The sequence below is a fragment of the Tamandua tetradactyla genome, chromosome 15 (assembly GCF_023851605.1).
Source record: "Tamandua tetradactyla isolate mTamTet1 chromosome 15, mTamTet1.pri, whole genome shotgun sequence".
Taxonomy (NCBI): Eukaryota; Metazoa; Chordata; class Mammalia; order Pilosa; family Myrmecophagidae; genus Tamandua; species Tamandua tetradactyla.
Window position 1 is genome coordinate 39884338 of NC_135341.1, and position 23656 is coordinate 39907993.

Consider the following 23656-nt stretch of genomic DNA (forward strand, 5'->3'; position numbering starts at 1 on the left):
GGTGTTATATTTTGAAAGTCTCAGTTTTAAATCTGTTTCTAATGATTCTGTTTTAAGTTTTATGGTTCGATGACCACTCTCCCTGTCCCCGTGGTGATGGGGAAAGAACATTCATGGAGGGATTGGGGAGACTTGGAGGTAAAACCAGGGACTGAGTGGGGGGGACTCTCTCAGATATGACACCAGAAAGCTTGAGATTTGGACACAAACAATATTTGTCCTCGGGAGGATCAGGGTGGGCTGTGGACAGGGCAGCAGACAACGGGTCTGGAGGGCTTCGTCATGCCCTAAGGCCATTTCCCTAGCTGTTATGCATGTGCTCCACCTGAGAATCCCCTGCTGGACATTCCACTGCTGTGGGGGCCCCTGACCCTCCCCAACCCGCCCCGGGGGCCTCTGGTTAAAATGCCACCATGGGGAATGGGTGTCACACACTAACCAGTTAGTACCCCAGTGCCTGGCAAAGCCAGCCTTTTTGACAGGCAGGCCCCAGGGCTTCAGGGTGAGTTTTAGGTCAGTTTCAATGACATTTGGAAAGAACTGGCTGGGGGTTGGGACAAGGGTGAGTCCCTGTGGGGTCTCCCCTCCCTGATTCTTGGGCTGGAGGCTGGGGGGAGGAGTGGAGGCGGCCACTGGGCTCAAGGCTGGAGCGGGGGCTGGCCCTGGTTCCCTCCCTGCTGGTGCGGCACCTCAGCCAACGGGCCTCTGCTGCCACCGCCACTGTGAGGAGGGCACAGCCAAGGTACACAGGCCCTGGGGCCAGGGTGGGCACCAGATGCAAACAGGAAAGACGGAGGCTCAGCTCTCTGAGCTCTGCAAGCTGGCCCGGCTCCCTCAGAAAACCCCTCGCCCCAGGCTGGGGCTTCTCTGGGACAAACAGTCTGCCTGTCCTTCTGTGTTGTCGCATTCCCCAATACTTTGTTCCAACCCTACCTCCAAATTCAGCCTGAATCCTGGGCTCAACCCTGGTCCCAGACTGAGCCCTACCCCGACGATGGACCCTGACCCCAGGCTGATTCCAGTGTGACTTCTGACCCTTGGCTGAACTCTGACCTCAGACTTCTCTACCCAGGCCTCAGTCCCAGACTCCTCTCAGGTTCTGGGTCTTCTCTGGAAGATTTGTAAGGCAAGGGGCAGGTAGGGGAGGGAACGGCCGGGCCAGAAGGGAAGGAAGGTGCCACTTTTACGGCCATTTCGGCTGCTCATAAACACCCCCCATCTGGCTGAGTCACTGTAGGCTTCCCCAGCCGTGGGCCCGGCAGGCAGCCCCTTCCCCTTGCAGCAGGAAGCCCCGCTTTCTCACCTCTAAGGAAGGCCAAGGGAGGGGGGAAATGGAGGCTCAGGGGGCCAGGAGACTCTGTCCAGGGCTGTGGGCTTCTTGTCCCCAGGATCACGTGGTCACAGGTGCCTTGCTGCCAGGTCTGCCCCGCGGCACAGCAGAGGTGCACAAACCCCAGGTTGGGGGGCTCACAGCCTTGCCCATCCCGGCTGCACTCAGGTCCCAGGGCTCCCCGAGACCCCACTCACCTGGACCCCGCAAGGCCTTCCAGAGCGGGGTCTGGAGCCAGAGGGCAGAATCAGGTCGGCCACCGGGAGGCCATGGATGGCCACTGAGCAGCTCCTGTGGATCTAGGCTGGGCAAAGATGCTGCTGTTGCTTTCTCTCAGGGAGAGAAAGCCTGAGTCAGAACTTTCACTTGAAGAAAAAAATTAATTATTTTTTACCAAGCCCCGTACTGTCTCGGGACTTTGTCCTAGACCCCTGGCAGGGGAGCAGAGGCAGGTCCAGGTGGGCCGGTGTTCAGGAACCCTGGGCCAGCCAGCCAGCCCCGCGGGGGTGGTGGTGGTGTGTGCCTCAGGGGTCCTCTCCCTGCTCTGCTGAGCCCTCTCCCTGACTAACTCCCCTTCTGTCTGTCCTTGTATCCCTGTCTACCTTCCTTCTCTTTCCACAGCTCAGGAATGATAGGCTGGCACGAGGTGTGAATACAGCCCCTCCCAGTGAATTTATTCAAGACTTATTCAGATCAGGCAAGGGCTGGGAGTGGGTCATACCCATGTCACAGGGAGGAAAATTGAGACCTGAGAAGGTCTGGCCTCCCAGCACTGGATCCCAGGTGGTTCTCTACTGGGAGAGATGCCAGGAAAGCTTCTACCCCAGCCCCTGGCCTGTGCCCTTATGACCCTCCAGCCATGTCTGACTCCTTGTCCACTGAAATGTGGGTTCCCGGGCTGAAGGCAGCCAGGTCGCCCTCTCTGGCTGTCCCCTCTCTGGCTGGGCTCAGGGCTTGCTTGTACAATTTACAGGTCACTGAGGCGGGGGGTGGGGACAGGATGCCTCTCTCTTGGGTCTGTGGAATGAGCCGTGGCAGAGGCAGCGCTGGACACCCTCGGTGAAGATGGGGACACCCCGGGGGGAAGAGACGATGCACAGCTTGGACACTTCACCCTGAGGCCCAGCGACTCTGAGCCCAGCCTGAGCTGGTTTGTGTCTGGAAGTCCCAGGCTGTACCCGAGGAGGTGAATGATTCACGTGGCAGCCGCCGCTCAGCACATTCCAGCCATGACCCCAGTGCCTGGCACGTGAGGCCATTGGCCCCAAGCTACCCCATAGTGGCTGGGGCCGGGAGCTGAGGCACATTCCTAGGACCCCCATCCCCAGGGGCCACCCCATCCCCAGGGGCCACCTCCCGGTTCCTAGGGGGTGCGTCATACTTTTTAGTTTCCAAAATGCTTTCTAGTTCACAAGGTGGAAAGGGAGACAGGGGGCTTGTCGACAAGGCGGGGAAACCAGGCTCCAGAGGGCCGACAGCAAGTCTACAAGTTGCCCTCATGGGGCTCCTGTCCTTGGCGCTGGCTGCTCTGAAGTTACAGCTCCAAGGAGTATCCTGGGGCACAGAGTAGGCCAGATTTCAGTTCTCCAGGGCACTGTACAGCTGTGGCCCAAAGCGGGAAAGGCTCCCCTGCCATCCTTGGAGCCTCCATATACATTCTCCTGCTCTTTCCACTGTTCCCGCCCCCACTGGCCGGGGAAGCGGGAGGCCTGCTCTGACCTGTGGGGCTCTGAGTGGAACCTTTGTTGCTCATTGCCTCAGTTTCCTGATTTGTCGTTTACAGATGAGCAGCTCAAGATTCGAGGTGCTCAAGCCCTAGGGACTTCGATGCAGACTTGTGCATCTGATAGCCTGAGGGCCTCTCTCCCCTGGAGCCTCGGGGCTGCCTGAGCTGCTGGGCTGTGCTCTTCCAGTGGGCCCCAGCCCAGTGCTCTGAGGGGTGAGGCTGGCCTTCAGCTCCGGGGACAGGAAGTCGTAGTTTGGTCTTGGGTCCTGAGAAAGGAGGAAGGGGGAGAATGGTAGCTCAGATGCAGTCATGTTTACTCGGGCCCGGCCCCCTCCGAACTCAACAGGCCCATTCATTGGGAGCCCCATAAACCTTTCGGGGCTCCCTGAGCTTCAGAGTGCCTGGACGCCAGACCTGGCTTCTGTCCCCAGATCCGGCTGCGGCATGAATGAATAGGGACTGCAGATGGCGGGTGGGAGCCTCACCCGTGCCTCAGTTTCCTGACCTGTGCTCTGGGGTAGCTGTTCCTGCTCCGTGCACACAGTGGAGCTGTCGGGAAAGTCGAGGGAGGCGATGGAAGTTGACGCGCTCCTGGGAAGGCCAGGGGCTCATCCTGGCTGCTTTCTCTTAGGCCAGGCCCCTGAAGACAGGGCTGTGTCAGGGCATGTCCTCAAATTGCATGGCCTTCAAGGCCATCTGGAGACCGCAGTGTCTAAAACCAGAGCTGGCTCCCTTGTTGAGACCCCACCCGGGCCTTGGATTGTCCGCAGTCCACACCCTGCCAGTAGGGTTGGGCATGGGTGCAAATCCCATGGGGCAGGAGGGGAGGCCTCACCCTCTCTTCCTCAAAGTCCAACGTGGGATATTCGGCAGGAGCTGGGACATCAGGATTGGAGGGATCATCGAGGGATGAGGCCTGAGGATCTGCGCATACCTGGGGCTGCCACGGGGGTGGCTCATGTCAGAGCCGCCTTCCCACGCTCCGCAGTCCTGCTCAGAGCTTTATTGGGTTAAGGCATCATTCACTGGTCCTGAGACATGGAAGGGAGGTGGCAGCAGTTTTTGGTGGGAAGAAACACCGCTGCCTGGGGGTCTGAGCCCTGCCCAATTTGTGTGTGACCTTGTTCTGTCCTGGGCTTCAGTTCCTCCAGCCACTGGTGGGGTTAGAATGGACACTTTCCAAAACCCCTCTCACCCTGAAGACCCGATGCCGGGCGGCTTTGAGGAAGAATACCCATCTCAGATCCCCTTTCAGCATTGCCCTCACATCCCGGGCAACCTGGCCAGTTGCTGGAGACCCTGGTGGGGGTGTGTGAAAGGGGGGTCATATTTCCCAGACGCCTTCCCGGTGGAGTGTGACTTCCCGCAGCAGTTGTAAAATCCCCAGACGCCTGGTGAGTCCCTAGTGGAGGGGGGGGGGTCTAGGCTTCAGAATCCCCCCCCCAGTGCCCCAGGCATGCATTGACACGTGTTTCCGCCTCTTCCGGCATGGGCTCCCGCTGCTGCTATTTATAACCTTTAAGAGCTCCTGCCGACTGCAAAGTTTTCTTAAACTCAAAATATCACCGAGGTCCTGGGCATGCGTTCCAGAGGCTGCTGGGCCCTGCGGTTTGAAGGGAGGAGGGGGCCAGGAAGGAGGAGGTGGGTGGGGTGGGGGTTAGCTTAGATTCTGGGTCTTGGCTGGGGGCTGTGACAGGGAGCTCTTGGATGAAGGACCCCTAGATCTTTACACTCTGGTGCTGTTTGGCTTTGAGGGACCCTCCACATGGGTGGTCCTTGGGCATGCGGAGCCATTGGAAGGCAGCTGGACAATCTCTCTGGGCCTCAGTTTCCTCTAATCCTGAATGCCTCAGGGAACATTGGCTGGGGTGAAGCCATGTTGGCAGACACCTGGGATGTCCCTGCAACTGGGACCAGGGCTGTGTCGGCTCGACTGTCCAGCTCCCGGCACAGAGCCTGGCGCAGAGACACTGTGGACGTTGGCTGAACTGGCCAGAAAGGGGAAGCACTTTGGGGAAGTTTGTAAAACTGCGTGTGGGAAAGCAATGTCCAGAGAGGGGCAGCAGCGTGCCAGGGGTCACCCAGCTTGTCCAGACCAAGTACCCAGGCCTTCTGAATGCCAGGGCCCTCCGAGCCTCACATTGGCTGGGGAAAGAGGCTGAATGGCCCAGGCTGGGGACAAGTAGGTCAGCTGCCATGGAGGAGGGTCCGGGTTAGCAGGAGGGTGGGGAGCCGCTGCTGGCCGGCCAGGCCCAGGCGGGGCAGGAGGCCGCCCCAAGTCTCACACCCGGCTCCTGCCTGCCTCAGGCCATGGCTCTGTCCTCATCCTCGGGTCCCTTCTGTCTCCTTAGCAGTGCGTGGAAAGCCTCACCTCCCAGGTGGAAAGAGGAGGTACTAAGGGTTCTGGACTCAATTGCACACTCTGTGGGCAGGTGCCAACCTAGGCATCCCCCATGCTGGTCAGACCCCTTCCTTCTCTGCCAGCCTGAACGGGTGTGGGGCCCACAGAGGCAGAGAACGGAGCCCTGACCTCCAGGCCATCGGCACTTCCTGTCCCCACCAGAAACCCCATTGTCCACCCCACCCTCCTCCCCGCAGCAGGTTCCAGAAGCCATTCCAGGCCCACCGAGCAGAGCTGGGTCCAACCTGGGAGGGTAGCCCCCTGCGTCCTTCCAACTCCGTAGTGACTCCACATCAAATTTCCAGCTGAAGCCTAACCACAGAGGGCTCCTTGGGGGCAGACAGGGGCAAGGAAGTGATGAGCTGGCAGAGAGAGGAGAGGAAGTGGAGAGAAAGGGAAGTCATTTTAGAGCCCTCAGCCCTGACTGGGCCACTCTTGCTCCGATGCCTTCCGTGGCTCCTGTAGTCCCCTGTGGTCACGCATTCCTAAACACGTGAACATTCACTCCTGGCTGGGCCGGGCTTGGAGGCCTGGAGACTCGGGCATGTAATAGGTATGGCCCACGCTTTTGGGTGGCCAGTCCCACTGCCCTGGAACCCCTGGCCTGAGAGACCGTGAGTCCCTGTGGGCAGGGCCTGGCTCTCCCTGTGGGCCCGGTGAGGGTCCTCAATGATAGGAAAAAATACCACCTTGCTCTGCATCTCTGCGGGGAGGGGACAGTTAGTGGCTGGAGGCTTGGACATCAAAAACCCTGCCCACTTCTGGCTACCTCCTCTCTCAGTGGCTGTGGGCAGGACCCTCTTCTTCTGGGCCTCACTTTCCCCATTAAGAGAGAACAGATCGTAGGGTTTCAGAAGGATCTTCAGGTTTTGGACAAGCCCCTATCGTTATATTGTTAGCTAGTTCTCCTCCAGCAAGTTCTCAAAAACTCAGAGCGCCTCTGGCTTCAGTGGAACGATGGGGTGGGGGGACTGCATGTCCTCTTTCTGAACCCCAAGGTGAGGGAAAGCGGGGGGCCGGAGATGGTGGCGGCTCCTGGCAGCCTCAGTCGATGACAGCTCCTCTTTGTGGTTTGATACTGAGCTGCATCCATGCAGTTAAAGGTGCGCGCAGGGGCTGGATACACGGGGAGAGAGTGGGTGGGGGAGCGGTCTTGGGGGCCAAAGCGTCCCCTGCGGCCCCCAACCAGAGGAGTTCCCCTGCTCCTCACCACAGACCTCGCTCCTGAAGGCAAGGTCCCCTTGCAGGAGGTGGCGCTCGCTGTCAGGCAGGGGGCTCAGGGATCGCCCACCTCCAATTGTCTTCTGGCTTGGATCCAGCCCTCTGTTTAGGTAGAATCCCAACAGCACCCCTGTTGACTCCATCTACGCTCCGGCCTCTCCACCCTGCACTGAAATCTAGGAAGCATGCAAAAGCTGGTGTAAGTACCGCCCTGCCCCTGTCTATGTGGGACATGACTCCCAGGGGTGTGGACCTTCCTGGCAGCGTGGGACAGAAATCCTACCATGAGCTGAGACTCAGCACCAAGGGATTGAGAAATCCTTCTCAACCAAAAGGGGGAAGCGTGAAATGAGACAAAGTGTCAATGGCTGAGAGATTCCAAACAGTTGACAGGTTATCCTGGAGGTTATTCTTACACATTAAGTAGATATCACCTTGTTATTCAAGATGTAATGGAGAGGCTGGAGGGAACTGCCTGAAAATGTGGAGCTGTGTTCCAGTAGCCATGTTTCTTGAGGATGATTGGATAATGATACAGCTTTCACAATGTGACTGTGTGATTGTGAAAACCCTGTGTCTGATGCTCCTTTTATCTACCTCATCAACAGATGAGTAGAACATACGGAATAAAAATAAATAATAGACAGAATAAATGTTAAAATAAATTTAGTTTGAAATGCTAGTGATCAATGAGAGGGAGGAGTAAGGGGTATGGTATGTTTAATTTTTTTTTCTCTTTTCGTTTTATTTCTTCTTCTGTTGTCTTTTTATTTCTTTTTCTGAATTGATGCAAATGTTCTAAGAAATGATCATGATGATGAATATGCAACTATGTGATGATATTGTGAATTACTGATTATATATGTAGAACGGAATGATCATATGTAAAGAATGTTTGTGTTTCTTGTCATTTTTTTATAAAATTTAAAGATTAATAGAAAAATTAAAAAAAAAAGTTGGTGTAAGCAGAGTAAGAGACTCAGGACCAAGAATGCCCCAAAGTGACCCTGCTGTGGGGACTGTGCACCTGATGAGCCAGCCCAAGCCCCCACCCCGATATCCAGGTGTGAACCCTGAGGTTTCCAAAGGGGAAGAGGCTTCCAGGAGTCAGTAATGGGGCCATGGCCAGAGCTGGGTTCTCTGCCCCAAACTGGCCGTGACTAGTCCCAGGACCAGGCAATCTGTGTTGGGTCTGGGGTCTGCTGCTCTGGCACCCCCTAACAGTCCGGCCTTCCCCTCAAACCATCCTCTCCATCCAGACCTACTGCAGACCTCTCAGACATAGAACCCCTGACCATGAGCTCCGGCTCCCGGACCTCGCAGGGCCTCCAGGCCAGCCTCTACAGAGCTGCATGCTGGGGTCACTGCTCCCCATTTGCTCCAGGCCCCATACTCAGAGATCTCGGGACTGGGCTGAGGGGGCGACTCACAGGCAGCCCTCACGGATCCAACTAGGCTTCTCACCTTCCAGTGGAGGAAGGTCAGCCCCGGTGATGACCCGGGCACACCTGGCTTGTGGGCAGTGGTCGCCCCACGTTCCTGGGCACCTGTGAGTCTCTGCCCCGCTGGGGTCTGCCCCCAGCCTGCAGTAGGCCCCAGGCCCTGAGACCTGCCTGATGGGGACTTGCCTTACCCCTGATGGTCTCTCTTTCCTTTCACCCTCCCTCTGCCTGCTCCGGGGCCCAAGATCAGGGAAAGGAATGGGTCGGGAGCCTTCCAGAGAGTCCTTTCCCACGAGAGCCGAGCTCTGACCCAGTCCTTATCTGGCCTGAATGTGCCAAAAACAACACAGATGCTGAGGCTCAAGACCCCAAACCCAGGGGCGCCGACCTCCCCCAGCCCAGCTGCCCTGCTCTGGCCTCTGTTTCCCACTCTGTGAACAGAACGGGGGAGGGATGACCCTCCAGTGGAGTGGAGGAGGGGGCAGTGGAAAGACCCCAAACACCTGGATGCACACGTCCACACACACACACACACACACACACACACACACACACACACACACACACACACACATGCTCACACAGTCCCGCAGACCAAGCCAGGCAGGCCTGGTGTGTGGGTCCCTGTTTTGGGTTCCTTTCACCCTCTCTCCCCCTTCTCATTGTTCCTAACTCACACGCAGAGCTCTTTCTGTAGCTCTGCACTTTTTGAAGTTGTGGTGCCTTACGGGTGTGTGGGGGGAGCATGGGGACGAGTGTGTGTACAAATAGGCAAAGGCGTGTGCATCTAAGTATGTGCAAAATGCTTGCCTGCATGTAGATGTGTGTGCCCAGGGGTGTGTAGAGGCATGCCCATGCTGTGGGTGGGGGTTCCTGTGTGAGTGTGAGTGTGTGTGTGTGCACACTCAGACCTCAGCAGGATTTCTGTTGGCCCTAGTGCCAGGGGAAAGGGGCTGGGCACGGTGGGTAAAGGCAGGGCTGGAGCACCTGGGGGCCAGACAAACCCCCAGCAGGGGCAGGCTGGCTTGCCTGCAGAGCCTGTGCACGTGCATGTGCGTGTATGTCTTGGAAGTAACCACCCTGGGTAGGCAGTGGGTGGATATATAAATACTCACACGGGCAGGTACCGGAATCCGACCCTAACTATTTCTGGCTGGGGACTCAGGCCATTTTTAACGCAGGGCCACAGAGGGTTTTTGTGTGGCCACTGGAGGCCAGGGTGCAGCTGGCGCTGGGTGGAGCAGGATGGGGACAGTCCCGGGTCTGGTGGGGTCACCACAGGTAGGTGGGGTTCCAGAGGGACAGACAGGCTCTCCCAGCCATGGGTGTCGTCACCACCGCCACCCCCTAGGCTTCACCTCCAACACGGCCATCCCTGTCCCCTGGGCGTTGTCCTTCCCGTCACTGTCACCTCTGTTGCCACTCCCCACGCCTACCCTGCTTTCCTGCACCCTGGTCTGGTGCCCACTCCTTGTCCACCTCGAGCTTCTGGGACCGAGTGAGAGGTGAGAATGACTCTGCTTATACTTGGTGCAGAAGTGAGGTTAGGGGTGAGAGGGCTGTGGGAAGCTGTAGCCTGCCCCGGGGACCCCCTTTGTCCCTGACCCCCACTCAGCAACTCTCTCTCTCCCCTGTTTCTGAATTTATCTCCCGCCATTCCCTCTTGGTCTCTCCGTCTCTCTGTCACACACACGGTCAGTCCGGGTCCCCATCCCCAGTTTCTCCGTGATGACCCAGGGGAGCTGCTTCCTTCTCCCAGCCAGCGTGAACTGTTTGCCCGAGACAGTCGGTCCATCCGACCAAACAACCACTCAATTCAGACTTCTCGTCTGACTGATGGGTTTTTTTTCCCCTTGCTAAATTTACTTGCATTTTTGACTGAATTGGCCATTCAACAGAGGTTGTATCCACACGCCCCCACCCCGCCTCATGCCAACAGATGCACAGGCCCACAGGTGGCCGTGCGCCCATGTCCTGTACACATGCCTGATCACACCCTTGTGCCCACGGTGACACGTGTGAGCGCAGACTGCACACGACACAGTCACACCTACACTCACACCTCACGCCCCAACATGCTACAGCAGTGTCTGTACACCCTCAACCCCATTGTGGGGAAACAGAGGTCTGGGAAGGAAAAGCGTGGCCCAGGGACCAGAGCTGGGCAGAGGCCCCACTGGGCAGCCCGGTGCGGCCTCAGCCCCTCTCCTCCGAGGCCAGCTCATGTCATACCCTCCTTCCTCCACCCTCCATGGGCTCTGGTCATCTTGGGCCGCCGCTGAGCCCCTGCAAGCCTCCATAGCAGCTCCCAGACCCCGATCCTAAAAGGGGACTCTTCTTTTTTTTTCTTCCAAGGACAATAAATATTTGCTCTTTGGGAAACTGCTGGTGGGAGAGTACAGGGTTTGGCCCAGCGCTGGGGAATGTCCAGGGCAGTTCAGGGAGGCCTCAGGCCACACGGGGGGAGGGGCTGGGCCCTGGTCTGGAAGCTGGGACAGAAAGCAGAGCTGGGGAGCTGGGGCTCAGCGCTGCACCCTACGTCCTTCCCTTTGAACCCCGCCCTAGGCCTTTGCTTTCTCAGCTTCTCTGACCAACGTGTTGACATCCTCTTCTTCCCATCCCAGACCCTTCTACCCAAACTTCATGCCCCATTCATCCTTGTCAGTCCCCCACCCCCAGCCACCCTTTCTCATGCACTCAGGTCATGTGGTCCCAGCTTGCAGTCTGACTCTTTGGACTAAATGAGATGCCTTTTCTATCTTCCTTCTTAGGCCAGCCCCGGACACCAGGCAGTGTCCCTCAGACTGGGTCCTTGGAGTCAGGGCAAAGCCCTTCTTCCATAGCGGACCACGCCTGGTCAACAGTGCCCCCCACTCAGCCCCCTACGAGGCCCTGGACCCTGGAGGCTCCTGCCTGTCCACCCCTCCTTCATGCTGAATTGGGCTCCCAAATATAGCGGCCGTGGCCACAGCCGGCCAGGACACCACAGTCCCAAGCGTCAGTCCTGGGCCGGCATCAGAGGGGCAGGAGCTGATTATAGGTCCCTGGGCCAAACCCAGGGCTCGCCTGCCAGCCCGCTGGGCTATGCCACCCCCACCCCCAGAACCACAAGGTTGGAGCATCTGGTCCCCGTCAGCACAGTGGGCAGAGGGAGGGGCCTGAGGGCTGTGTTTGGCCTGCCGGAAGACAGAGTTGTCTGTGTGTGGTGTGGGGGTAGCAAGGATGAGCTGGGACTCAGGAGGCAGCCACGGTCCTCCAGACCCAGCGTCGCATTGTTTCACCTGTGGCCAAGGCGCAGAAGGGGAAACTAAGGCCGAAAGCAACGGGAATCAGCTTCCCAGCATAGGGAGTTTCTTGCCTACCCTTGGGCACTCCTTCCCACCTTCCAAGGCCTGGGGCTGCGCCTCCGGGAAGCTGGCCACATCCTGTTGGTGGCAAAGAAGCTCTGCTGGAAAGTCCTCTTTGGAGTCTGACTTGCGCCCAAGGTTCCAGAGGGAAAGGATGGTGCAGAAATCCATCTCCTTGTCCTCATGCCTGCCTTGTGCCACCTCTAGCCAGAGTTGCCTGGTAGCCTCTGCCCTCCTTGGGGCCTTGGTCTCCTCGTATGAGCGGCCAGGCAGGGATCTGGGGCCCTGCGTGGTTAGTGTTCCCAGGCTGAGGGCCGTGCTGGCGGGGTCCCGGCCGTGTGTGCACACGCATGCGCCCTGGGGGTTGAGCGGCAACCCTGGGCCCGTCTGCACCTGGTCAGGGTCTCCAGAACCTGCCACCCAGCAACGTTTGACCTACTTCTGAGCCTCTGGGTCTGGCCCAGGCCGCGTTCTTGACTCCTCCGGGAAGTGTGGGCCCGTATCCCAGCCCAGAGGCCAGGGGCCAGGAGGGGCGGGCCTGGGCGGCCAGCGGAGCCTGTGGCCAGGGGGACAAGGGCACGTGGGGAGCTGTCCCCCGCCTTCCTGCCTGCCTCTGGCTCCTGGGCCCAAGGGGAAGCCAGGTCTAGCTCTGATCCTGCCACTCCTCCCCATGTGGCTGCCACACTGAGTTTCCCCAATTGACTTGACTGAGATGACGGAGATTCCTTAAGCCTCTCTGAACACTACCAGGGAGGCTGCCGAGCACCCACCGCCGCTGTCTGCCTTGGGTCCGTCCGTCTCCCCAGGCTGCCCTCATCCACACACGGCAGTGGGGACCTGCAATTCCCTGCCTTGGGTCCTAGGTCTGGGGTGTAGGTTTGGGTTTGTAGTCTTGGAGTCTGGGTTTAGAATCCTGAATCCTGGATTCTGGGTCTGGGTCTGTGGTCCTGGGCTTTGGGGCCTGCATTCAGGGTTTGTATGCCGGACCCTAGGTCTGGGCCCCCAGTCTGGGGTCTGTTCCTGGTCCTAGCTTCTGGATTTCAGGTCCTGGGTTTGGGTTTCAGATTCTGAGACCCCAGTCTGGAGTCTAGACTCTGGGTGTGAGGTTCTGGGCTTCAGGCCCTGGGGCTGGGGTTTGAGTACTAGGACCTGGACCGGTGGTCTGAATTTGGGGTTCCAGGTTCTGAGTCTTGGACCCGGGTTGGGGTTCTGGAATCTGGGATCTGGGTTCAGAGTCCAAACGCCTGGTTCTCATCCCTTCTGCGCCCCCTGCTGGCCGCTCACGGGAGTGACGTCAGCCTGTGCCTCCGGGTCACCTCTGCTTCTTCAGCCCGGCGAGGGTTCTCAGAGGACGGACTGAGAAGCGGCAGGAAGAGCAGGCCTGAGTTCAGGTGGCCACGGGGAGGGGCAGCAAGGGGGCTGGGGGCAGCCGCTGGCTGCGTGGCTGACCTGCAGAGCCCCGTGCAGTCACCAGCGCTCCTGTTGGTCAGTCCATGCTCCAGGCCCCCTCACCCCACTCCAGAGACGGGACTTGGGAAAGGACTCCAGTTCCCCTGTGAGAGGTGGGTAAGCAGAGGCGCCTGGGACATCCAACATTTATTGAGCGCCTATTGTGTACCAGGCTCTGTTCTAGGCCCTGCGACAGTGGAGGAAGAACAGAAATTTCTCCCCTCACAGCTGACTCTCCTAGGGGAGGGGAGGAGGGGTACTCACGAACAAAGAACAAGGTAACGGACAAACAAGGTCACTTTAGGGTCTGCAGGGATGGGGAGGCAGGGTGGGGGACTGGGCAGCGCTAGCGGCTCTGGGGTCGTCTGAGGTGTGTTCTCAAGGGAGTGACCTCTCACTGAGACGGAATGACAAGGAGCGCGGGTCCCAAGACTTGAGGGAGGAAAGAGCCCGTGCAGGGCCTGGGGTGGGGTGCGAGGCTGGGAAGAGCCCGGTGTGTCTGAGAATCTGGAAGGAGGCCAGAGTGGGCAGGGACCTGCCTCCATCCATGGACCCCTCAGAAGTCAGGGCCTGTGTTTTCTCCAGCATTCCTTTGGGTGGGGGCGTGGGAGCGGGGTAGAGGGGAGAGGCAAGGCGGCTGTCCTCAAAGAGGGCTCTGGGGCATGGTGCGTGTGTGAGTGCACATCAGACCCGGCCAGGACACCGGCCCTGGGGTTGGGGGAGAGAAGAGGGTTGCTCCCAGGCCCCGCCCCTTCAGGTCCCAGGCCCCGCCCCCGAGGTCCCAGGCCCCGCCCCCCGAGGTCCCAGGCCCCGCCCCCTCAGGCCCGACCAGAATCTTGCCTTCTTGGCCATTGCTTTTGAGGAGCGCAGAGCTCAGGCTGGACCTGGAAGGGAGAAGCGAGTGTCAATCCTTGGTGTGGCCTGGTCTTGCTGGCCCCTGCCCCCAGCTCGCTCAGGCCCGGATCCTTGCCTTGCACAGCTAATCCTGCTGGGAGTCGAGGGGACTGACCCTGCAGAAGGCAGGCATGGCTTGTTGGGGATGAGGGGGGAGGCGACATGCCAGCTGCAGTCCTCTCCCCGCAGAGTCCCTGTTGTGGGCTGGGCATTAGTTATGGGTTTCAGGGTGTGGGGTGAGCTCTACGGCACTGCACTGCCGCTGCTGATCCGGCGGGGGCACGGTCAGAGTTAGATCTCAGGGTGTCAACATCTGGTCCCCAGCCCCCATTGGAGGGGGTGTGGATGGCTCTGTGCACCCTGTCCCCACTGTGGGACCACAGCCGCTCTGTGTACCGAGGGAAAGGGACCAAGAAGGCGCTCCCACCCCCCACCCCCCAACTGGCAGAGAGAGGTGACCCTGCTGCGGCTCTGGTTGGCTGTATGCGCTTGTGCGTCCTGTCTCACAGACATGTAAACTGAGGCCTGGGAGGCCCACGTCACTTGCCCACCCCGGTACAACCGGATGTTGGGTGGTTTCCAAAGCACAGCAGTTATGCGTGGATGAAAGAAATGGGACAGGGAGTCTGGGTGACCCTGAGTATGTCCTCTGCCCCGGGCTTCAGGTTCCCCAGTGATGCGTGGAAGTGGACTGGGTAGTGTCTTCTCTGCTGTTCCTGCGGCTGGTTGGGTCCCCTGCAGAATGTCCAGCGTTAGGTGTCCTGAGAGTCACGGGTCTGGGCCGTTGGGGGCCGCTTCCTGTGTGCCCCCCCGGTCGTCTCCTTCTCTTGCAGCATCTCTGGTTGGACTCTGTGGAGCCCCCACCCCCCTTTCTTTCTCAATTCTGTTGCCAAACATCTGGAAGAAAAGTGAAAAACTTGCCTGCCTCTCTCTCCCCAGCCCCGGATGTTGTCAGATTTCCAGATGTGGAGCTCTGCCCTCCAGATGAGGGAGGAATGTCCCATGTTCCAGCCGGGAGGGGTCTTGGCCGCACCCCTGGACCGCTGTCACCCTCGCCACGAGGCTGAGTGACAGGATGGGAGGGCTCCAGGGTCCAGCAGGAAGGCAGGTGGGGGCACAGACCCCAGCGAATCCTGAGTAGCCCCTGTCCGCACCCGGGAAATCCCCCGGGGTTAGTGGGGTGAGGCGGGGCACTGTCTCTGAAGTTTCTATCAAAGGCTCCAGGCACTTAAAAATAACCAGAAACACCTCCTTCCCACCCCTCAGGCAGAGAGGCCGGGCAGGGAATGCAGCCCAATGTGTTTGCAAGATGTCCCTGCTGGCTGGGCACTCTGGGCTTGGGAGGACCTCACACCACCGCGGCTTTCCCACCTCCCCCCTCCTCCCCCAGCAGGGCCCGGCAGGCTGCACCCTGCCACTCTCCCTGCGGGGGCCGGGGGCGCAGGGATGGGAAACCCACCGACTCAGAGCCTCTCCGGGTCTCTGCTAAAAGGCTCTGCAGACGGTATGATGTGGTGGCGGGAACAGCGTCAGGGAGAGCGCCCTGGAAGAGGGGGCTGTGCGTGTGGCCAAGCCTTGAAAGTGTCAAGCCGGGGGGGGGGGGGGCACCCCAGGCAGAGGACTGGCACTGAGCCAGGTCCTGGGCCGGGTAGGGAAAAGGGTCACTGGGGGCTGAGGAAGAGGGGCAGTAGGGAAGCCAGGGGTGAGACCTGAGAAACCAGCCACTGGGCCAGGCGGCAGGCAGGGCTGGGTGACTGCCTGGAGGAGGAGCACCCACTCTGCTCCCACCTGGGACCACCCCTTAGACGCATGGCTCTGGCTACAGCTGCCTGCGAGACAGACACTCACACAGATCCTGAAAAACATGCAGACACAAACACGTAGAGATGCCACCCACAGACTCACATAGACATACACAAACAGACTCAGGCACACATATATATCCAGACACAGACGCACAGAGATGACACACACACACACACACACACACACGGACCACCCTCCACGCAGGCACAGAGACACGGCACACACAGACCCGCACACACACAAAAGCACCCAGTCGCAGACAGACAGCACACAGAGACCTGGACACGCACTGGAAAAACCACCAGATACACACAGCTGCTCCCTGTGCATAGACACACAGACATAGAGCCACACATGCATAGAAACACATAGCACGGACACACAGACACAGGGATGCGATGTATAGGTGGGAAGTTTAACTCTAGGGGTGTCCTCAGGTGATCCCGGGCCTTTTGCATCCAACACAATGCACAGCACGCACTTGGGCCAACCTTCGCCACCTGCCCAACCTGCTGAGGGGCACCAGGGCCCCTGTGGGCATTTGTCTGTGTGCCCCTGTGCTTGTGAGTGTGAGCGGGTGTGTGTGTTCAGCAGCAGCCTCTGTCCTCCCCTGCCCCGCCCTCCCCCAACAGGTGATTGGGAGGAATGGCGAGCCCTCCCCCTCCCCACCCCATTCCTGAGCCTGAACAATGCCCCAAAATAGCCCCTGAGCCTGGCCCGTGGCCTTTTATGGCCCTGTCCCTATTGTGCACAGCAGGGTGGGGTGGGGTCATGAGACGTCCAGACCCGATAAAGGCCTGGTGCAGGAGGCTCGCGTACCTTCTCGCTGCATCCTTCTGCTCACATCCGCCTCTGTGCCTACAGCCCCCATGGCCCCCAAAAAGCCAGAGCCCAAGAAGGACGACGCCAAAGGCACGAAGGCGGCCCCAGCCCCGGCCCCAGCGCCTGCCCCTGCGCCTGTGCCCGAGCCCCCCAAGGAGGTGGAGTTTGATGCCTCCAAGATCAAGGTGGGTGTGGGAAGCAGTTCGTGCAGGAAGGGCAGGGCAGGGGACCAGATCCCAAAGTGGACCTACCCAGAGCCAGACGCAGAAAGAGAACACTGTGCTGAGGCTGGAAGCTTGCGTGCAGAGGTGGGACGAGCTCTGAGGGCTTCAGGCGTAGGGAAGGTTGCAGCGGGGGACCAGGCAGTTGGATGGGGGTGCATTCCAGGGGTGGAGTATGGGCTGGGGGTTGAAAGGAATTTCTTCTGGGTTTTTTTTGAAACTGACACCCTGGTCCTTCACCCCAAATCTCTCACTTCCCTGGGGAATACTGGAGCTGCCCATCCCTCCCACTGTCACAACCAAGCAGGGATCTTCCATGTCTGGACGTGGGGTCCCAAGTCCATGCTAAATCCTTCAGGGTGGACAGGGTGGGGTGAAAAGGGAAGAAGGACCCCTGCCAGGGCTGGGTCACACTTATTCCAGCCCAGGTCACTGAGCCTCAGAACTGGCAGAGCCCTCCTGGGTATCGGCTTTCCGGTGGGGAAATTGAGGCACAGGCTGTGGAGGGACGTACGAAGTTCTCAGAGTTATGGTCAGTGGCCCCTGGGGCCCTCCCCTGGCTGGGAAGTCTTTCCCAGAGTCTAAACTTGGAGGCTGAGCCATGACTCCTACCTGTGGCATCTGCATAGCGTCACGCAGCCTGTGTCCTGCCTGCTCCTTGTTCTTGGCTGGCCACCAGCTGCTCCTGCTCTGGTCTCCTGAGAGACCCCGCCTCTGCATGCCCAGCAAGGCCTGTATCCCATCTGCTCATATCCCCCTCCTGTTTGTGAACTCGTCTCCAAGACATCTGCATCCCTAGAGGCATGGGTTCAAACCCCTTATCTGCTCTAACTTTATTTGCCCAGCCCTTTGCCGCTCCAAGTCTTGGTTGCCTCAGCTGTGAAGTCGGATGAAAAGCAGGCTGCTTCAGCTCCGAAGTTGGGCTTCCTGTCCCCTCACAATTCCCAGGCTTGTATCTTGTCGCAGGCCCCTGGCGAGGGTCTGGCTCTCCCAGAAGCCCATGGTGGCATTGTCCAGTCTCACCCCACATGTGCTCCCACCCTCCAACCCCCACAGGCTAGTAGGGGAAGGGACAGGGAGGCTTTGCTAGGAGGCTGGAGAACCTAATCTCAGCAGCCTTCCTGATGGAGAGGGGCCTCAAGGGGTGAGAATGACAGCTTGTTCTTCCCAACGCTGAGTTGAGCCAGGAGGGACAACCATGGCAGGGTGGCGGGGACAGGGTCTCTCTGCTTTGGTGAGTACCATGGGGGCTGGTGGCACTCCTGGTGGAACAGGCACCAGTCATGCCCCCCTCCCCCCAGCTCCTTTGCCTCGTCTGACCTTGACCTTGGGGCGAGTGGCTGCAGTGATAAAAATAGACCTGGTATCGGGTGAGGAAGGGGACACTGGTTCCCAGGAGGCCTCCTGACCTCAGGGTGGTCCTGATGGGACCTCAGCATACACCTAGTGACACCGCTGTTCTGGGGGGAAAACCTGGGCGCCAGGGTCTGGGCAGTGGGAACGGTGAGACTCAGGTCTAGCCAGGGCCACACGAGTGACACCGTCCAGCCTGGAGAAGCCTAAGAGCTTTGTGAGGCACAGACACACGTAAACACTCACAGATACGTGGCATGCGTACACACACACACACACACACACACACACCCAGGTGCCCAGACAGGCACAGCCTCCTGCGGGCATGCCCCCATGCTGACAGAGCCCTCTGGCCTGCACCCTCACCCTTTCTCCTCCTGTCTCCCCGCAAACCTCCAACTCATGCAATGCCCCAGACCTGGTGGGGGTGGTAAAGCCCACCTGGGCCCTGGTCTTGTGGCTTCAGACACATCCGTCCAGGACCAGGGGCATCAGGTAAGACTCACCCTGGGCTGGGTGCTTGGGTGTCAGGCCTCCCTCCTCACCAGGACATGTGGCCACAAGGTATCAGGGCCTGTGCACACCAGACCCAAGGCCCTAAATTAGGCCAGACAAGTGGCGGAAAGGCAGGAGGGTGTCAGAGTGGACAGCAGGAGGCCCTGGGTGGGGAGGGCTGGGGTGCTAGAATGGGGCAGGCCATGGCAGCTGAGAGGCCGGGGCCTGGGCTGGCCACAGAGTGATGAGGAAGAGTCCCGGCCCTGTCCTCTGAGCTCACGACCTTTGGGGTCTCCTTTCAGATCGAGTTCACACCAGAGCAGATTGAAGGTGAGCCGTGGTCTCGAGCTGAGGGACTGCAGCAGGTGGGCCAGGGGTCCCCAGGCTGAGGGTCCTGCCAGGTGTGGGGCAGGTGGGGCTGGGCTTGCCCTGGGAGCGTCCGCAGGTCACTGCCCTCTCCTGGCAGAGTTCAAGGAAGCCTTCATGCTGTTTGACCGCACGCCCAAGTGTGAGATGAAGATCACGTACGGGCAGTGTGGGGACGTCCTGCGGGCGCTGGGCCAGAACCCCACGCAGGCTGAGGTGCTGCGCGTCTTGGGGAGACCGAAGCAGGAAGGTTGGTGCTCCTGCCTGGGGTCCCCGCATTAGTCCCTGTCCTGCGGGATGATGCCAGGGTAGGCTGACGTCTGTGGGGGAACAACACGAGGTCTTCCCTGCCGCGGCCTTTCTTGGCTTCCTCCAGTTGTCCAGATGAGGACACTGAGGCTGGGCTCAGGGAGAGGCTGACCAGGTGACCAGCAGCAATGGTCCACGGTCCCATCTGGCTGTACTGTGGGCCACTGTCCCGTCTGGCTGTATTGTCACAGGGAAACGACCCCCAAACAGCTTGTGCGAGAAGAGGGCAGATGACAGCCGGGACTCCCGCTCCAGAGCTCTCCCGGCCCCTCTCCGCTTCGTCTGCACCTCTCTCTGAGTCAGCACCATTCTCCCACTCCCGCTTCCCTCACCACCTAAGCCACAGGTGGTTGCCTGGCTTTGCCACCAGAGGGACTGAGACCCAAGCCCTCCTCAAATGGTTCACAAGCCCCAGGGCAGGGATTGGCCCGGTTCCTCCTGACCTTAGATGGCAGGTGGGTGGGGTCCACAAGAAGATGCCATTTGAGAAGGACCATTTCTCAAAAATAAAAAAAGGGGTGCTGGACAGACCCCACGGTGGTGCACCTGCAGCCAGCTCTCCTTGTGAACGGCAGAGCACTCTATTATATAGCAAGGCATTCCTTGGTAGACTGTAAAGTACATTGTGACTGTGGAGTGCTGTGTGAATGGCACATCAGGTTTAGACTGCTTTTGGGACTGCCTGATGGGTGATGGTTCTTCACTGTAAGGCGCGGGGCGGGGTGTGCCTGGGAACCTGAGACTCAGGCCACCTCTCTGCAGATCTCAACCACAAAATGATGGACTTTGACACGTTCCTGCCCATGCTGCAGCACATTTCCAAGAACAAGGACACTGGCACCTATGAGGACTTCGTGGAGGGGCTGCGGGTCTTTGACAAAGAAGGCAACGGCACTGTCATGGGTGCCGAGCTCCGCCACGTGTTGGCCACGCTGGGTGAGGGCAGCCTCTGTCTCCCACCGACTCCTCCTCCCCGAGGGTGGCCGGGATCCTGGGAGAAATGACTGTGTCGCCCGTGGGGCCCGTGTCTCATCTGTGAAATGGAAACGGTGGCACAGTCAAGGCTCTTTGATTGCGTCACTTAGATGGGGGGGTCACAGAACATCAGGGGGTCGGGATCAGCTCTGGGGATGGTGGGTGCAGGAGGAGGTACAGGACGAATTCATTCCCGGTGTTGGTTGCCCCAAGGGTCAGATTGCAGGGCCGCAGCATCTAAGTGGCCAAGTGAGGTCACATGCGACCTCTTAGGTGGGCGGGGCGGGGCCTCCTCCCATCCCCCACCTCTGGGGACAGATGCCTGGCCGGCAAGGGCGCCTCCTTCCTCAAAGCGGCTTTTTCCTGCAGCGAATGTTTATAGAGCGACCGCTGCACGTGGGGCCCTGAGCTCCCGTCTGGGGTCTGGGTGGTGTTTGTGTGGGTGCGGCTGGCTGGAGGTGGCAGGGGAGGGAAGAGACGTTCTGCTGGGGGAGCAGCACAGCCCAGCACACACAAAAGCCCGCAGGCAGCGAAGCGCTGACTGCTCTGGGGAGCCGGGCCTGCTGTCTCTCGGGCCCCTCCACAGCCATCCTCCAAGACCCCCAGCTCCTGTGCATGGGTCCTTCCTCTGGCCTCAAAGGGCCACCCCAAAACCCTGCTTCCGGGGAGGTGGGACTCCTACTGGAGGGAGCCCCCACCCGCCTAGCTTGGGCAGAGGATGGCAGGCATGGCAACTCGAGTGGCATGGTGGTGCTGCCATGGACGGAGCTCAGGCTCGGAGGAGCCCCTGGCAGCACCCGGGTCCCACCCTTTTTGATTTGTCATTGTGTGAGCAATGACAGCTGTGCGGATGGAGGTGTGGGGATACTGGAGAGGCGTGGAGGCCACCGCCATCCGGAGGGCTGCAGTGGGACCCCCTGCCCCGTCGCGCCCCCCACGGTGCTGACAGCTCCCACGCCCTCCAGGTGAGAGGCTGACAGAAGATGAGGTGGAGAAGCTGATGGCCGGGCAAGAGGACTCCAATGGCTGCATCAACTACGAAGGTGAGCCCAGCTCGGATAGGGGGTCTTCCAGGGATGGAGAGCACTGGCTCAAGTCCCCTCCCTTGGCCACCTGCTGCTGAACCCCTGCCGCTCACTCTCCCTTCTTTTCAGCCTTTGTGAAGCACATCATGTCCAGCTGAGCCTCTCAGCCCAGGTGAGAGTCCTACTGGCAACCAAGCCCTCTGCTGCCACCTTCGCCGTCTCTGGAATCCCAGCCCCGCTGTCCTCTAGGGTCCACATCCCTTGTGGCCACCTCCCCCATCTCCATCTGTTGTGATTCTCAGTTGACATCCTGCAGCTTCCATTGACCCCATCCTCTGTAACCCGTGGCTGCCTTTGTCCTCAGGGACCGCAGGGGAGGCCATGCTGGGGACAACTCATCTCCCATTCATGACATCAGTACCAGTGGCCTGAAGTTGTGGGAAGGAGGAGAGGGCTTGGAGACTCTGCAAAAGCCCCCTCTGCATACACCTAAGACCTCTCTGCACAGCTGTCACCTTTGGCCCTAGTGGGCTGCACTTGCCTGTGACTGGGTCTCTGTCCCCATCCCACAGGCCTCATGAATAAATGGCTTCTCTCCTTCTTTCCTTTCTTCCTTCCTTGATTCCTTCCTTCCTTCCTTTGTCCTCCCTCCTTCCTTCTCTGTGGCCCTTTGGTTGATTTCTGTAAAGTCTATATGCCACACACAGTGAGCCCTAGACAAAACAGAGGGAGTCCCTTTGAAGTCCTGCCTCCTTGTTCACCCCATCAAAACTGTCCAAATCCTCTGAGCCTGCCCACCAGGACACTGGGATATGAATGGGGGCTGAGCTGGAGCAGGCCCGGCGTCCCCCTCTCTCACTCTCCCCGTCCCCCTCCCCTTTTGGAGATGGCAGCTGTGCTGTAGCCACTGGGAGCCTGAGAGCACTGTCTGAGCTGTCTCACTCCATTTGCAGCAGCCTGGATGGGCCATTGGTCCAGGTCGCCCATGTCAGGGGTGAGGAAACTGAGACCCAGAGCAGAGAATGGCCTCACCTGAGTCACATTAGGAGTGGGTGGTGGGGCAGGAGCTAATCCTGTCCCCAGGCTGTCAGAGCTGAAGGGGCCTTAGATGCCTGCCCTGATTCGGATAGAGAAAATGAGGCACGTCTGCATGCAGTGTAGGTCTAGATGCGAGGTTGAAGCTTTGCCAAGGTGGCATCTGGGATCTACCGATGGCTTCCTCAGTCCTGGACTTCTCAGCAGCAGACGAGTGTGCAGTGCCCGCAGTGACAGGAAGAGGCACACACCGCCTGCAAACTTCTGCTCCGTTCCCCATTTGCCTGGGCTTTGGAGCCCAAGGGGAGCAGTTAGGGAGGCTTCCTGGAGGAGGTGACCCGCACAGGTGTGTTGAGGAGGAAGAGCAATGCCCTGCAGAGAGGTCCCTAGAGATCAGGGGTGCGGGGGAAATCTAGGGTTCAGAACGGGGTGTGGGTCACACAGGGTGGGAAATAGCCCGCCGGCCAGGAGGACGGGGAGGCCAGGGCAGTCCACCAGGGCCATGTCCATGACCTCGGGAGGGTGCAAGTGTGTCTGTCTGTAAGGTGGGTGTGTCAGCATGCAAGGGTGAATCTAAAGGTCTGTATGGCTCATCCTGCCCTGCGGGTGTTGGGGTGTGTGTGTGTAAAGTGTGTGTATGTGAGTGTGTCAGGGTGTGGAGTGTGTCGCGCGTGTGTGAAAGGGTGTGTGCGTGTCTGTATGAGAGTCTGTCACTTCTTCCTTTTCTCCCCCAACATTTATTGAACGCCTTCCACGTGTCAGGCTCTGTTCTAGGTGCTGGGAATTCCTCACTGGAGGAACGTGCAGACAACAAACCCCATAAGCCACCAAACTTTAAAGTGTATCAAATAGTGTATCAAATAGTGATAAAGGCTGAGAGGCGCTTAACAGGGGAGGGGCTAGGGAGTGTGTGTGAGTATGAGTGTGTGGGTGAGAGAGTGTGTGTGAATTGGTGCGCGACAGCTGATAAAGCTGGGCAAAGGACTTAAAGGAGGGAGAAACAGGGTGTCAGACTTGGCTGCTGCAGAAGCATGCCTGGGAGAAGGCCCCGGGGCTGAGCGGGGGAGGGAGGTAGGGCAGGGAAGGACCCATGGGGGCCGCCCCAGGGAGCAGGTGAGGGGCCTGAGGTGCTTATCCGTGCCCCCACCGCCCCCGCTCCTGGCGGGTGCAGGGCCCGTAGCAGGCTGGACCCTCCCTGTGGGGCACTCAGCGTCTGCTGCAGGGAGCCACGAGCACATCTGAGGGAGGACGCCCTAGACGGGGCAGGTGGTGCGATGGGAGGTGACAGACAGCCCTGGGGGCCACGGGGAGGGCTTGGGCTTGCACGCTGGGGAGATGCAGTAGCCTCACGAGGGCTGCAGCTGCACGGACTGTAGGGGGCACGAGCAGAAGCGGGGAACCCAGGAGGCTTCTGTGAGGGCCCAGGAGAGAGAAGCAGA

The 23656-nt window shown here is 59.4% G+C and overlaps 1 protein-coding gene across 1 annotated transcript; it reads left to right on the forward strand.

The window, feature by feature from the left end:
• Positions 1–16429: 16429 nt before the first annotated feature.
• MYL3 (myosin light chain 3) lies at positions 16430–21792 on the forward strand. The gene is made up of 7 exons (XM_077129521.1): positions 16430–16623; positions 18810–18837; positions 18974–19123; positions 19945–20118; positions 21123–21200; positions 21312–21354; positions 21547–21792. Exons 1-6 carry the CDS (start codon positions 16486–16488, stop codon positions 21338–21340), a joined length of 597 nt encoding a protein of 198 aa, XP_076985636.1. The 5' UTR covers positions 16430–16485; the 3' UTR covers positions 21341–21354; positions 21547–21792.
• The last annotated feature ends 1864 nt before the right edge of the window (positions 21793–23656 follow it).